At 38.2% G+C, this 15,655-nt stretch overlaps 2 protein-coding genes across 2 annotated transcripts in view; both read right to left on the bottom strand.

Moving 5' to 3' along the window:
• afap1 (actin filament associated protein 1) overlaps window positions 1-7,815 on the bottom strand; it is a 56,729-nt gene extending 48,914 nt beyond the window's left edge. The window contains exon 1 of the mRNA XM_051914364.1: window positions 7,649-7,815. Within this exon, the coding sequence (XP_051770324.1) occupies window positions 7,649-7,670 (22 nt within the window). The 5' untranslated portion in view covers window positions 7,671-7,815. The remainder of the gene's footprint in view (window positions 1-7,648) is intronic.
• A 2,833-nt stretch (window positions 7,816-10,648) lies between these two features.
• Window positions 10,649-15,655, bottom strand: part of ablim2 (actin binding LIM protein family, member 2) — a 63,661-nt gene continuing 58,654 nt past the window's right edge. The window contains exon 22 of the mRNA XM_051914984.1: window positions 10,649-13,733. Within this exon, the coding sequence (XP_051770944.1) occupies window positions 13,620-13,733 (114 nt within the window). The 3' untranslated portion in view covers window positions 10,649-13,619. The remainder of the gene's footprint in view (window positions 13,734-15,655) is intronic.

Genomic DNA, 15,655 nt, shown 5'->3' with positions numbered 1-15,655 from the left:
CCTGGGAAAACTGAACTTCCCAAGAATTCCCAAGATTTTTACAAGAACAGCACTTAAGAATATTCGTACTAACTTCTCAAAATCTATCTTAAGAAATTTCATAACTACTTCTTTTTCCACAATGTTGGACTAGGTTCTGATGTGTCCCAGTCTGAGACAACCTCCTTCCCACCAACCAAAGCAAATCAAACTCTGACACCAAACGGACCAAAAGCAGACAAAAAAGTGCTGGTGTAAAAGCACGCTAAGCTTGAAGCTTCAGTATGAGTAGCCTCTGGGCTCTGTGTGGGTGTGTCAAGGGTGAAATACAGAGGAAGAAGGAAAGTATTCCCATAAATCATAACACCTTGACATTAACCTAAATGCATAGTCAGTTTAAAAGGACAAGTCTGGAGGCCTTAGCACTTAAATCCTCACAAATTTTCCAGATTGTAACCAGAACTTGAGCTACACCTTTAACACACATAGTACTGAACACCTGATTATTTTTACCAGCAGATCTATACATGCACATAAGCACATTCATTTAGTACAGAAAAGCCAGAAACCACTATTTCAAAAACATGTGAAAACAAGTCTTGGCTAAAATCCAAACTAAGCATTTTACCCAAATACCCAAAGGGCAGGTTGCCTTCATCATCACTTAAATCATACGCCCCTTCTAAAAATAAATTGGAATTGATGGAAAGTGGGTTACAATAACATGAAAGGGTGGAAAAGCATAAAAAAAGATATGTGTTGATAAAAATATACACACACACACACACACACACACACACACACACACAAAGCATATTGTCTGAGCGTTAAAATATATGCAGTCCCTCTGAGAATCAGAACCCAAAGGCTGACTCACTCTTACTCCCTTTTTGACCCGCTACAGGAAGTGGCATAATCTATTAGTCACTGTCACTTTCCCCATGGACTAGGCCTATAGAGTGATTCCTATAAAGTGGGCCTCTTATGTTTCCATCACATTGTTGTTTTATGCAGTACAGTAAATGTGTGTGTGTTCATTAATTCTTGTCTCTATTCATCTGGCAAATCAAAATGTGTGCAAGGAAAAAGGTAACGACAGGCACAAAATGGCATGCAGAGCAGCAGAGAGGAAGAGAAATTACTGTACAAAGATGAGAGAGCTGCCTCAAGGCTTAAATACCAGTACTTACAAATACACCTGCAGGATCAATAACCCAAAAACACAGATGGCGCTTGCTTTTAGAACAGAAAGAATTTGGCAAAGAAAGGCAGATAAAAAGAGTTCATGTAGGTCAGCTGTTTATAAGATAGTAGAGATACAGATACAACAGGAAATCAAGATCATCTGCATTCCCTACATGTGGTTACCACAAGATCTGAGTTTGAGACAGTGTTATTTTAGTATTATAGTATTATTTATTAATATTTTGAATTGGCTTTTATTTTTATATTTTAAGTTTTAATTTTAGTTCAAGTAATTTTGTTATGTGCTTTGAGTCAGTTAGTTGCCAAAGCAACATTTAATTTTTTTTAAAAAGTTTTTCAAGTTTTCCATCTTTGTATTTTATTTTAGCTTTACTTCAATTAACAAAAAAAAAAAATAAATTGTCGAGTGTTATTTTTAGTTTACAATAGCAATGTTTCGACTTCAGGAGAATGAGCTTACACACGCCTGCAGATTTTCTACTTGAATACTGATGCATTTTTGAGGAAATTGTAAGTCCAATCAAACCGAAAATCTTTGGAATCTGTGAAAACAAACAATCTTATTCTTAAAAACCTAAGCTCAGCTCCTAAAAGCTACAATTACAGCACACTGTGCAATGCATTAATTATTCATGCTAATGATTCTAGCATCTGTTAGCTATAAAACAAGCCTCTACAGAAAGACTGTTACCTTGGCTGTGACAACACACCCTAAAAACAAAATACTTAACCAGAGTTTCCACCCAGCAAATAACACTGACCACATTAGTCTAATCAGATCCCTCTCCGCCTGTGATGTGGTCAGGAGTGTTAAGAACCATAGCGACTTTCATCTTCTGTATCTTTGCCACAGTTTCCACAGCACCTTCTTCACTCATTTGTTTTTTCCCTCTCTCACTTTCTGTCTCACGGACAAATAACGGAAAGGAGCGGAAACAAATAATGACAGAGACATAAATGACAGTAATCCTCTACTTATTTAAAATGATTCAGAGAATATTCAATAACGAGAGCAAGAGAAAGAGGTAACTAAAGAAAACTAAATCTTTCTAAAGAGCATGAGGCATCAGCTTTCTCAGACAGTGACTCAGAGGTCTCGAGTTCAGCTTGGTTTACTGCACAGACACTCTGAGTCTACAAACACACACAAATATACACACATACTCAAATGGGCAAGTTGAGGTATAAGCACCTACTTTTTGAACACAAACACACTTGATTGTTTTTTTAAGTTTGACATAAAGAAAAAAAAAAGCAAAGCTACCCTCAAATCTTCCCTCTGGCTATGTTTCAATGTGAAACCCTAATGGGACAACATATCCAAAAGCTGAAGAAGAGCCAAAAGCATGCAACACCACTTTTTCATGTCTTACTTGAAAGATTCGCCAGTCCAGTCATGTTCCAGAGCCGCAGGGAGTATGAAAGACTGACAGCTCTGGAGAGACGTCTCGCACAGCTGTTTGTGTACACTGTTACTTATTAACTTGTGCATATATTTATTTATAATAATAAGAGGAAATATATATATATATTTTTGTCTAATTTGTACAACTTATAAATTCATATTGTAATCATTGTTATTACACTTCACACTGTTTTTAAAGACTCCATTTAAAAGTGTTTGTCGAGCACAGTTGTCTTTCTTGTGTTGACATATTTCCTATTGAAACAAGTCTGAGATGGGAAATTTTGAAGGCCTTTTCCCTGTTTAATAACCAAAAGCCTTTAGCATCTCAAGCATGAACCATGATTTGCTACTTGCCAGTCGGCTGCAGATGGTATCAGGGAAAGCACTGGATTGGACAAAAGTCTGTGTAGTGCAGGATGAGTCATCAGTCACCATTCTAAATTAAAGGTGGGGTAAGTAGTTTTTCAAAAAAACACTGTTTGGAAGTTAGTCGGGCCAACACCAACAACAAACATGTAACCATTCAGCATTAGGGGGCGTATGACGGTCGAGGAGACAGAACAAGCAAAAGGGAATTTTTTTTTTTTTTAAATCTGCAGAAAGAGAGATGAGACACAATACAAAAGAGCTCAAAAGAATATCACTGGAATGAAGGTTTATGACTGGGCAAGCACTTTAGGACCCGTGTTAATATTAGAAAAGCTTTCCAGCACTGGAGACAGCCAAGCGGGAAGGCCTGAAAACAGACACAGATTTCGCTTCACACGTGAGTAACACTGGGTTTGAGTGTCATTGATTGTATGGAGCTGCTGTGCTGTTGGCGACTAACAACAAACACTTTGTAATCTTGTGTACTGTACGTTCATTTTTTTGTGCTTCCTTGTCGTTCGTTCATCATCTGCGCTTTATTTTTTGTGAAGCACTTTGTTGCAAGTCAGCTGTGATAAACAGACATTCACTCGCATTGCACGTGTAACAGTGGCCAGATAGTGAGAGTTGTGCAGTTAAACCACTGCACACTGATGACCGCTAGAGAATGCAGTGTTTAGCGTCATTGTTAGTGCACTCGCCTCGCCTGACGGCAGCGATCAGGCCGAGGGTTCGAGACTCAGGAACACAGAAACTTGTTGTCAACGCTGCCCTGCGACTTGTATTAATAAAATAGCTTTGCTACTGAAAAGCTGCATTTTTTTCTCAGCAATGAGGTGGAAGCATTGCTGTTTTTGAAGTAATTATACTAACAGCTTCACTATTAGTAGAGAGACGCTGCACAAACAATTCACACACAATTCTTTATCTCTGTGTCTGATTTAAAGTGGGCAGAATGCTAGATCTAATGACCTGTAGATTACCCATCCAGTTAGCTTCAACTTGTCAATAGTGGCAAATGACCAATACCTAGAGCTGCATGATGGATAAATTGAGAATCACAATTTTTTTGCTTCAAATAGAGATCATGATTTTCCCACAAATCTGAACAGATGAGACAACTAAACAAAAAAACATGTAATTTACTGAAGGTTCTGACTAAATGTTAATTTCTGCAGTCTACTTAAAATGTTTAATTATTTGAATGAATTATTTTTTAAAAATGTATGATTCAATGACTCACTCATAAATACTTCACTTGTTTAATTTCTGAATGAATCACCGTTTATGAATGAATCTCTTGAATGAATGATTCAATGACAAATACATTTTTTAACAGTCACTTGTCGCCACCTAGTGGTGTAACAATGTAATGATACAATCGTTATTTGAAGAAATAACCATACTGTGATGTTGAAAAGACCGTTTGTGAAGCTGTTTTGTACCTATACATGATAACCGCTTTCTCTGGGTCAGTTAGCGCCAGCTCCGAAACAGATTTCAATGTTCCGGTGTGATTTGGTCAAAGGTTTAATAAACACAGGAGAATCGCTGTCATTTAGGAATAAGATTGCGTGGGTGTTTGAATCGAGATAGTGATCTTTTAGCGATTAATCATGCAGCTCTACCAATACTACTTCCTATACGCAGAGTACACATTTTGCATTTGAAAATGAATTAGAAAGCAAAAGTGAAAGAGAGAGCACATTCGAGAGTGAATTCGACCAAGGGGGAACCCCATGTCTATATCATTCTCTTATGCTGTTTACATTCAGCGCTTCCAGGTTCTACGTCAGAACATTATTGACCGGTTCATTATTGACCGGCTCCTGTGTCAGCATCACACGCATGCGTCGTGCTGCTCACGTGAACAGCGTCGGCCAATACTGAGCCGGCGTTCTGACTTAGAACCTGGAAGAGCTGAACGTAAACAGTGTAAGAGAATGACACAGAAGAGAGGATACTGTTGAATAAAGTCGTTATTTTTGTTTTGTTTTTGCACACAAAAAGTATTCTCGTCGCTTTATAACATTAAGGTTGAACATTAAGGTTCACGTCGACTATTTTAACAATGTCTTTAGTACCTTTCTGGACCTTAAAAAATTGTGGTTAAATTGCTGTCTATTGAGGAGTCAGTTACCTCTCAGATTTCATCAAAAATATCTTCATTTGTGTTCAGAAGATGAACAAAGGTCTTACGGGTGTGGAACAAAATGAGGGTGAGTAATTAATGACAGAATTATCATTTTTGGTTGAACTAACCCTTTAAGACAGAGTGAGTGGTCTTTATGTGCTCTCAAAGGGCATTTCAGCTCACATAAACACAACAGGAGAGCATGGTGCTTGCAACTTCAAGCTCATGGGTTCAACTCCCAAACAAAGCATTTGACATGAATGCACTGAAAGTTGTTTTGTATAAAAGTGTCTGCTGAATGCATAAATGTGATGATGCATGTTGCATTTCCTTATCTCTCTAGTGTGTCTCTAAAATAAAACAAAAGTAAAACTTCAAATGTCTATACATCTTTTCATATACCAATAGAACTTCCCATAGAATCAGCGTCAGAGGTCAGGAAGTGGTTTGGTATTGAGTCAGACAAAGAATCAGCAGCTGTTTACAGCTGTATTTGACACATACACACACAGACACACACACACACACACACACACACACAATTAAGCGACATGCTGCATCCTGAGGCAGACTAATATAAACCCACTGGAGACTCTGTTAGTCGGTGAAAACTATCCTTAGGCAAAGACTGCTAGACTAGAACCACAAGAGAAGAAAAACAGCATAGACGGGAACTGGTAGAAGTCAGGCTACTATAAAAGAAAAAAACAAATGTACTGTACATTATCACTATATTTTCCCCATCACTCAAAGCAGTGATTAATGAACATACATTAAATGTCTGTACGACTACTTTTTTCTCTTGCAAACTAAGCAAGACCATTCATCCATCTTTGCCCTACACAGATGCTGCAACAATGCAGGTCCAGATGTGCACTAGTAATGATGTCACTGCATCAGCAATCAGACATTGGACCACATGTACAGACCAGTCATCAAGCAATCAGACAAAATATCAAACTCCCTCCTACTGAGGCCATACAACACTCAGCTATACTGGCATTTAGCCCTTGGATGACCTCACTTTGTGTGGTTACAGAATTCTTGAAATAAAGTGTAAATGAACAGGCTATGCAATGGTGCAACATGCTTTTTCACCTTAAATGGCATCAAAATCCACCTACTTCTGAAAAAAAAGAAGGTGTTCATTGGTTCACGAAGTTCATTCTCCGCCAGATCGATATGAAACCGGCAGTAAAGTCAGCATTTACTTAAGAATGGAAGGAAATGTTATTTTTCAAGTGTGGGATTCAGTAAAGTAAAGTTATTTTGTTTCTGCCCTGATTAGGAAGCAGAACATCCTGAATTGAACCTCCTGTTTGTATGATACAAATTGCAGTGAAAGTTCAGGGCTCCATCGCCCATTTTACCAGATGGTCCTTGACTAACATCCCTCAAAGCGCTTGGTCACACCCATTAAACTCTACACTGGCTATTGATCAAAGATGCTGAGCTTTGTCCACATGCTTATCTTTGTTTTTCCAAATGATCGTATTTCTAGCAAAGGAGTCCAAGAACTGTGTTTTTGGCCAAACCCAACCTGTTCCAGTCAATTCTTTCTTATTTTCTTTACCTGGTTTGATTGTTTTGAGACAGTCTGGACAATGAGATGTGAGACGCAGCATGCCACTTTGGTGGCTTTTTACGTTTTGTCCTGTTTTCCTTCATCTCAGAGCCAGAGTCAGTAATGCTAACAATGCACAGGATGGCGGTTCTTGTCGGCTCTATTGTCAGTTATTCCCAGAGGAAAACTGAACTGGAGATGGAAAACTCTTTATATAAATAGCCTTTTTAAACAAACATCCTCTGAACTTGCAAAGCACCTGAGAACAACAGTAATAAAGTTGCTGAAGAAAAACTAAGGTAAACATAACTCTTAGACATAGGGAGGCAATTATGGTTTTGTCATTGACAAATATGCTTCATCCTCATACAAAGCACAAAAACATAATCCAGCTTCCATATCTAAGTGGTTTAAGAGTCATCCCACTTAAAAGTGTCAAATTAATTGGATTTGTTCTTCACAATTTAGCTTTTCACCTCTCCCAGCCCCTCCCCCCTTAGCATAATCAGAGACTGGGGCTCGAGACGCCAGCTGATCCCTGCAGGCTCGTGCTATTCAACAAGGGCCCCCACGAGTGCTGCACATTCATCAGGATGCCTCGTGCTTCTTTGTGCTCAGCCTCAGCTCCAAAACAAGAAAAGGGTTGATGGCAGCTCCAAAAAATTACTAATATTGATGCATTATGACAACTTCAAAGCTATTTCATGATATTATTAGCATTTGTAAAGAAATAAACAATAGAAAGCAAGCCTATCACACTTTATTTACATGGTAAAATTGAGATTTTTTCAAGTTATATTAATAGCCTAACTGTACAGTTTTTTTCTTCTCCATGCATGTTTAATGACTCTACAGAGCAAAGCTTGCCCTTACAAAACCCCAAATGGTGTGTTGAAATCGACAAATTAGGAAACATTTCATGGATAGCCAAGACTCTTTCACAACGCATAAAGACAACTGTCTAATAATTTTAACAGTGACATCTTACCTTCTCCGTTATTTTCTGTCATAACTTTATCGCAAGATGATGGACCTGCCCCGTATCCGCGTGGTCGTGATAACGACCACCTTTGTTGTCCCTCTGGCCTGTGTGAGCTTCTTCCAGATTCACATCTTGGCTCAGAGGACCGCTCACGCTGTCAAATCATCCCGAGATTGACAAGCGTGTGAGCCAATCCAGCAGCGTGCTGCAAAAAAATCCAACCAATAGCAGAACTGGGAGGCGTTAACATCTACACATTGGGAAGATCAAGGAGTGATCTTGTGAAGACATTTTTAGTTTCGTCTATATATTTATTTCGGGTTTTTTTTTTTTTTTTTTTTTTTTTTTTAAACTTTGATATACATTTCTCTCATTTGTCTGCAAAAAAAAAAAAAATCTCATACTTATCCATAAACTGTGTAAATCAAGGCCGTAACCATGTCTTGAACATTGGGGGGGGGGACCTTTTTTTTTTAATAAAGCGTAAAGAAACAAAACAGTGAACGAAATTGTTGCTAATACAAAGCTATATCAGATATGTACAATAACAGTTGTAGAAAATAAATAACATTACGATGTCCAGAAATCAATTTCAATAGTACATTGAGAACTAACATTTAATGTGATAGTTTCATGCAATATATTGTTAGTGCTGAGATTCTTCAATTTGGTGAATAAATTTAAAAATCCGCAATAAACATTTGAATTCCACGGTGGTCCAGTGATAGAACTTTTGTTAACAGTATCAAAGGTTGCGTTTTCTAATCCGCCCTCGCGTAGTTTTTTTTTTTTTTTTTTTTTTTCTCATTAAAATAGATGTCCATCAATGGTTGTATATCAAAAGCAGGGACATGTGTGCATTTGTTTTGTGATTTTACCGGAAAAATAGAACCTCCGCAACAGCGTTAAGCTATCGCTTGACGCGCTCGTCTGTGCTGCGAAGACTGTGTGCACGAGCAAAAAGAGAACGTAAACCCCGCCTACTTTTAATTTGATTGGCCATCTCAATCATTTTGACATTGACGAGCGCTCTTAGACCACAGAGGCAGACCAAACTTTTAAACCTTTTTGTCATCCTAACAACATGCAGAGTGCTGTAATGAAGTGCAGCAGAGCAGTGCAAGAATTTCAAATATTGGGGGGGACGGTTTGGACATTTCTAATTATTGGGGGGGTAATGTAAATTAAACGGTTAGTTCACCCAAAAATGAAAATTATGTCATTAATTACTCATCCTCATGTCGTTCCACACCCGTAAAGGCCGGAACACACCAAGCTGACGCCGACGAACTAGTGGTGACGAAAGCAGACTGTGGGGTTGGCTCACGTCGGCAGCGTCTGGGTCCAAAGTTGCCCTGACACACCAAACCGACGCTCGACACCCGACGGCCAAGTAGCACGTCCGTTCTGTGCCTGAGCAAGATGAAATGCCTTTCCGTACCAGCAGGTGGCAGTAGCTGAACAGCCAATCAGAATGATCAGATGGCCCGACGGACCGACGAGCGCCGACGCCGATTCAACATTTCGAATCGTCCGGAAAAAAGCCGACGAGGACCAACTTCAGCCGACGGTGCAGAACACACTAAGAAAACTTAGTCAGCCGACGAACAAAAACTGCCCGACGGCCAACCGTCGGCTTGGTGTGTTCCGGCCTTAAGACCTTCGTTCATCTTCAGAACACAAATTAGGATATTTTTGATAAAATCCGATGGCTCAGTGAGGTCTCTATTTCCAGCAAGACAATTAACACTTTCAATGCCCAGGAAGTTACTAAAAACAAATTTAAAACAGTTCATGTGACTACAGTGGTTCAATCTTAATGGTATGAAGCGTACCATAACGAGAATACTTTTTGTGCGCCAAAAAAAAACAAACTTTTCAACAATTTCTAGTGATGGCCGATTTCAAAACACTGCTTAATAAAGCTTTATGAATCTTTTGTTTCGAATCAGTGGTTCGGATTGCGTATCAAACTGCCAAAGTCACGTGAAATATTGAAATTTTGAAACACTTATGACGTAAACAGAGATTGTAGGCCTATATTATAGGGAGATGAGAGGGTCTGTATCTCTTACCATTGGAGAAAGCGTAACGGCTAACTTAAACACGTGCGGCACCTCTCAGCCTATCGTGTAATGGCAGTGACCAGAGCCGTTTCAACGGCTCTGACAGTGACATCAGTCGCAACATTTCCTGGTCTGCCTTCTCTTAAAAAAAATACATTTTTATCAAGCTAAAATCTACATATAGTTCCTAACAAAAGTATTGTTTAGTGTAAAACATGCTGAAGATTAGCAAACAGGCTGTCGATTAATTAAATGATTAGCTATTTCCCCACAAAAGCTGTTTAATCAGCATAGTGAAGCCTCTCATCCATTGACATCCATTCAAAAAACAGCCTCTGGTCTCCTTCCCTGCGTACCGCCAGAGGCGGAGCGTTAGCATTAGCCGTTACGCTTTTTTGGCTAAAGGTTGCAGGCTTGCCTTCCAGTGGCTTTGACGTAAAGAAACCTCGTTTACTGAAATCACGTGACTTTGGCGCTCCGAACCACTGATTCGAAACAAAAGATTCATAAAGATTTGTAAATCGTCCATCACTAGATATTGTTGAAAAGTCATTATTATTATTTTTTTTTTTGGTGCACAAAAAGTATTCTCGTATAATATTAAGGTAGAACCACTGTACTCACATGAACTGTTTTAAATATGTTTGTAGTACCTTTCTGGGCATCTGAAAGTGTTAATTATCTTGCTGGCAATAGAGGCCTGACTGAGCCATCGGATTTTATCAAAAATATCTTAATTTGTGTCCTGAAGATGAACGAAGGTCTTACGGGTGTGGAATAAGATGAGGGTGAGTAATAAATGACATAATTTTCATTTTTGGGTGAACTAATCCTTTAACGTGAGTGTTAAGTGCAAACACTGCTGTTACAATCTATCTATCCGTCTGTATGTCAGTCGGTCTGGTTCAGCCACTTACTTTCTTTACAAAAAACACTTGAGTTGAAGTAGTTGTATTTATTGAGATGAATATCAATATTTCTTGCAAAGCATCAAAGACATGATGAATAAAATGGGTGCATTTACATTTCCCAAACTCATACACAGTCAGAATAACATCACAATCACAGTTATACGCAGTAGTTAGTTTGCATATTAGCACAAAACCATGTGCACCCATGGGAAACCCATTTTGTTGTGGGACCTCATCATAACACAAAGACAACTTTATTGGGTCTCTCAAACTCTCTAGGTATAAAATGAAACATTTGTGTGAATGCAATCAGACCCAGGCACAAACTCTCTTCATGTGTGACAGTAGCAAAAGTAGGCCAGCAGTTCTCAAAACTGTTGGGTCAGAGTTCTCGTGTCACGGACCTACATCTGCCTTCATCCAGACAAAGAGACTTCACACACACAAAGAAAAATAAATTTTGAAATGATTTCCAAAAGCAAACCATGTTTTTAGAAAAAACAAAAATTGAACCAATGCAGATGTAGGTATGACCTCCTTGTTTAGTCTTGATTTTGGTGTTTTTTAAGGGTTAGAACAGTGCTATGTTAAAAAATGAAGACGATCGAACACATACTGATCTGAACTCACCTAGCTTGAACTATTGGACTGCTGTACTGAAGGCTAGCACCACTCACACCCACACGCGTGCCTGTTTCTACAGCTGTTCAAATAAGACTAACGCATTCGTCCTCCGCAGCTCAACATGGTTCTTCTGGGAAGGCTCCCACCTACGCACTCAGACCAAAACACATTCATGTATTTGAGACAAGCTTTACTGTACTGTATTTTCCCAAGCACAACAGATTTTGGCATGACCGGCAAAGGCTAAAATTTACTGCATGAAAATTTTTACATTATGACCCTGAAGAAAGAGATTTGGATATGCACATACTTATAGTCGGTTATAAACACCATACTTTCACAATCAACAATAAAGTTGAAAAAACAAAATTCAAAGATGCTTTGATATTGTACAAGATATAGGCACAATACACATGGTTATCATTAGTCAAAACTTTACTGAATGTTACGTTTCTAACAGTTCCAGATTTCTGACATCTTTAAGTAATTTATCCATATAATTAAAAGGATAAAACACCTTGCATGTTTCTTTGCAAATCTGAGTCATTGGCATCAGCAAAAGAATCAAGTTCAATTTCATCAGAGTAAAATATCTAGAACAAACGTGGTACAACTTAAGAATGTGTCTGAAGAAACAAAACAACCTCTCAGTAACTTTCAGATCTCAAATCAAACAACACGTCATGATTACACTCTAAAGTTGAATATGAAGCCATTACATGATGCTTCCAGTATATGCAGTGCATGCCTACAGGGTGACATGATCAGGTGTAACGGACATTTATATCAATATACTGCACACGCATTTATTAACAATCAAAAAAAAAAAAAAAAAAAAAATAGAAAAACACAATCATATTTGTTTTAAATGAAATGAAGCACCACTAAACGGCATGCTTTATTAAGTGTTGTGTTGTATTAGTTTCACTAATTGCTACAGAAACTGTTAACTTTGGCATGGCTCCATGCTAAAGTCAATGTTGCAATTATTTGCAAATGGCAAATAAAGTATCTGGCAAACATCTGTATGAAAAGAAAAATGTATATAAAAATAAGGGTTTACTCTGCCATGAGCACTTTCAATTGTGTAGATTAAAACAATGAGAAAGACCAATGCAGTGTCTGGCTGATAAGATTTATGACCATACGTACTGTGCACGATATATATGGAGAGAGTATGTGAAGTCCAGATATGAATTTAAATGTCTTATTGAATAACTGTGATGTCATAATAATGACATCTTATGAATTGCACATTGACCTGAAAAGCAAACAAATACATAATATAACACAAAAGCTATGCATTGTTCCAGCTGTCTGCACTCACAGTCATTCAGCAACAATAAAGATTAATAAACATATCAACTAACACTGTGTCCTAACCAGGCGCAATATGACAAGTTCTGAATCTGATGTGTGATGTAACACAATCACAGCCAATGAGATGATATTTAATGTTTAATGTACAGTTACGACGAACCAATGAGATTTCACAGTGGGCGTGGCTACCCAGCATGATGCTGAGTCAATGAAACCAAGCGAAGTGTTGCTCTTTGCTTGTCATGGTTGAAGCTAGATAGGACAAAAATGACCTGGAAGAGTTTTTTTTTCTTGTCGCCTTATTGCGTTGCGTCTGGTTAGGTCACGTGTAAGGTGCTTTGTTGTCTTCTTGCTCTCAATGAGTCTTTGGCCTGGTCATGCTAAAGCCATGGATGAATGAGCTTCCATTAAGCTGATATTACATGATAAATATTACAGTCCGAGCAGTGGCTGAGTATCATGTCTAGGAGGTAAGAAGAGGAACAGGCAGGAAGAGACTGAGAAAAGAGTGAGAGAAAGACATTGAGCAAAGAATACGAGTAGACGAGGACAAGACTTAAACGTTAGACAACATTAATTGCAGTCAAAAACAAGGGGACAGGGGAAGATGGGTAGTATTACATAGCATAAAGATGTATAAGTTGGCCATGTTTATCAACAGTATAAAACGTAAAGAAAGTGGCTTATATCAATATTGAGTGCTTTTCCACAAAGAGAGAATACAACACAGTAATCACAAAGACAGCTGAGGGAGCGAGATCAAAGACAATCAAAGAGAAAAACAAAGAGTCATGGAGAATTCAGTTCTGACTCCAGTCTATCCGTCATCAGAGTAACATTCAGACCATGTGGTGTGGCGTTCACGCACAAAGCTAGGTGGCAAACAGCGTTGTGAAAGCGCTTCCTCTTCCTCAGCGTGAGATGGGATGACAGTAGCTATGCAGCAGAATGAAGGTGCATATATATTTCTCTCACACTCATCCCTCCATGCACACAGGATGGATGAGAAGAGGTTTTCTCTTTATTTTTGCTTTCCTTCAAGCGATTCGGCGTGATTTAAAACAAGCGGGCTTTCTTCTTGAGATCATTTTTCTTCCACAAAGCCAAACGGTCAAACTGTTCAATGGTCATCCCAAACACGTTGTAGAAGTCCTCTGGTGACAGGTGCCTCTGAAATGATAAGAATTACGATAAATTACTTGAATTTAAAATTTTACAAATTAATATTTTAACTGGCCAATTAAATGTCTTAAACGTCTTTCCTTCTTCTGTAGAACACAAAAGATGTTATGAACTACCTGTTTAAAATACTTTTATGCGCTGCATGTTTTAAATATTAGTATAATTACTGGAATTTAAAGTGAAATACTGATTACAATACTGATATTTATTTTGTTTAACATTTCATTTATAATAAATAATAATAATAATAATAATTATACAGAGACAGAGCACATTTAAGCCACGCCCACACCGGGGGGGAAAACAATCCAACCGGAGACGGTTTATATTTTTTTCCCCCCGGTGGGCGTGGTTTTCAGATTATGACGCATGTCGCTCTGTCTCTATAGGCATATTGACAAATAATAACAAAATTTTTGGCCAAATAGTGCAGCCCTAAGCACATGTAGCACACCTGATTTTTTTATTCACATTTTAAATTGTAATCACAAAATGTTTATCAGAAAAATTGCAATTAGATTTTTTCCTTAAATCGTGCAGCCCTAATTCTAAGTCTTCTGAAATCATATGAAAGATTTGTGTGAGGAACAGACCAAAACTGAAATGGTTATTCATTAAAAAAGAAGATTAAAAAATCTTGCTGTGAGCACTTTCATTGTATGGAAAAGAGCTGCTTGGATATTCTGCTATATATATATATATATAAAATCTTTTTGATTTCCACAGAAGAATAATGAATAAATAATGACAGAATTTTCATATTTGGGTGAACTATCACTTTAAAGCATGCAGAATAGCTCTATGACATAGTCATCCATCTATGAAGGCCTAAAATAACACTGTCAAAGAGCTAATCAAACCTTAATCAGAACAAACCCAAAGGACCTTCCCGCCAGGAATCTAAGCACACTGTTTATACTGCTAACAATATCTACATGACGCAAACGTCATTACAGATTAAATACAGAGTGAAAAATAATACAATATTGACAATAATTACAACCATCCATATCCATGTGTCACCTAAAACTTTGCACTCGTTGAGGACATTCATTGCCTTTAGCACAATCAGAATTACGAGCACGACTGGGGTGTTGTGAAAGTTGCCAGGCTTTTAAGTCTATGACCTCAGTTTGGGTTTAAACCATTCCAGAAAGGATTTGTAGAAATCTTTATTCTTTCAAGCCCTGTCGTATGTGGTACTGTAACACTTGCAGATGTGTGGGTATCTTGCATGCCTCTAAATAGATGCTGAAATCACCATCTTTGGAAAGTTTTGGGTGTTGCAAGTGCCTCCCGCTGGGAGACTGACTCCAGTCACACTCAATTCAAACAGATGTGACAATGGCCTCTTATTTCAGGACAGCAGTCATATGATGAAACACACACACACACACACACACACACACACACACACACACACACACTCATATTTTGAGATATTGCAATTTTAACCACAGTGATTCCAGACTAACATTTATAGGGGGTGGGGGTCAGTAAATCAAATATCTAGTAACTCATGCTGAAGTTAAAGTGAGCCAGACATTTCTCTTCCCTTTTCCATTTAAACCCACTAATAACACTGACACAATGTCCAGAAACACTGAGGATATATTATGTGTGGGCTTTGGGCAAGTAGACTGTGGTCCAGCAATAACCTCACAAACATTCACACAGGCAGATGATGAGCAGTCAGGCATACAAACAAACAAACAAACATGAACAACTCTTCGTCTGGCTGCCTTCTCGTATACTTTTACCTAGACTAATACTGACAAAATGATTATTAAAGGGCAATAAGGCAGCACATGCTTCATAATAAACAGAACAACACAATTGCACTTAAGTGTAAATCATTATAAAAGCATCGCTTGATCATGACTCCAAAGTGCAATATATAATCACACTAA

This window comes from Ctenopharyngodon idella, chromosome 12 (genome assembly GCF_019924925.1).
Source record: "Ctenopharyngodon idella isolate HZGC_01 chromosome 12, HZGC01, whole genome shotgun sequence".
Taxonomy (NCBI): domain Eukaryota; kingdom Metazoa; phylum Chordata; class Actinopteri; order Cypriniformes; family Xenocyprididae; genus Ctenopharyngodon; species Ctenopharyngodon idella.
The sequence above is the reverse complement of the archived record's forward strand: the minus strand, read 5'-3'. Positions and strand labels throughout refer to the sequence as shown.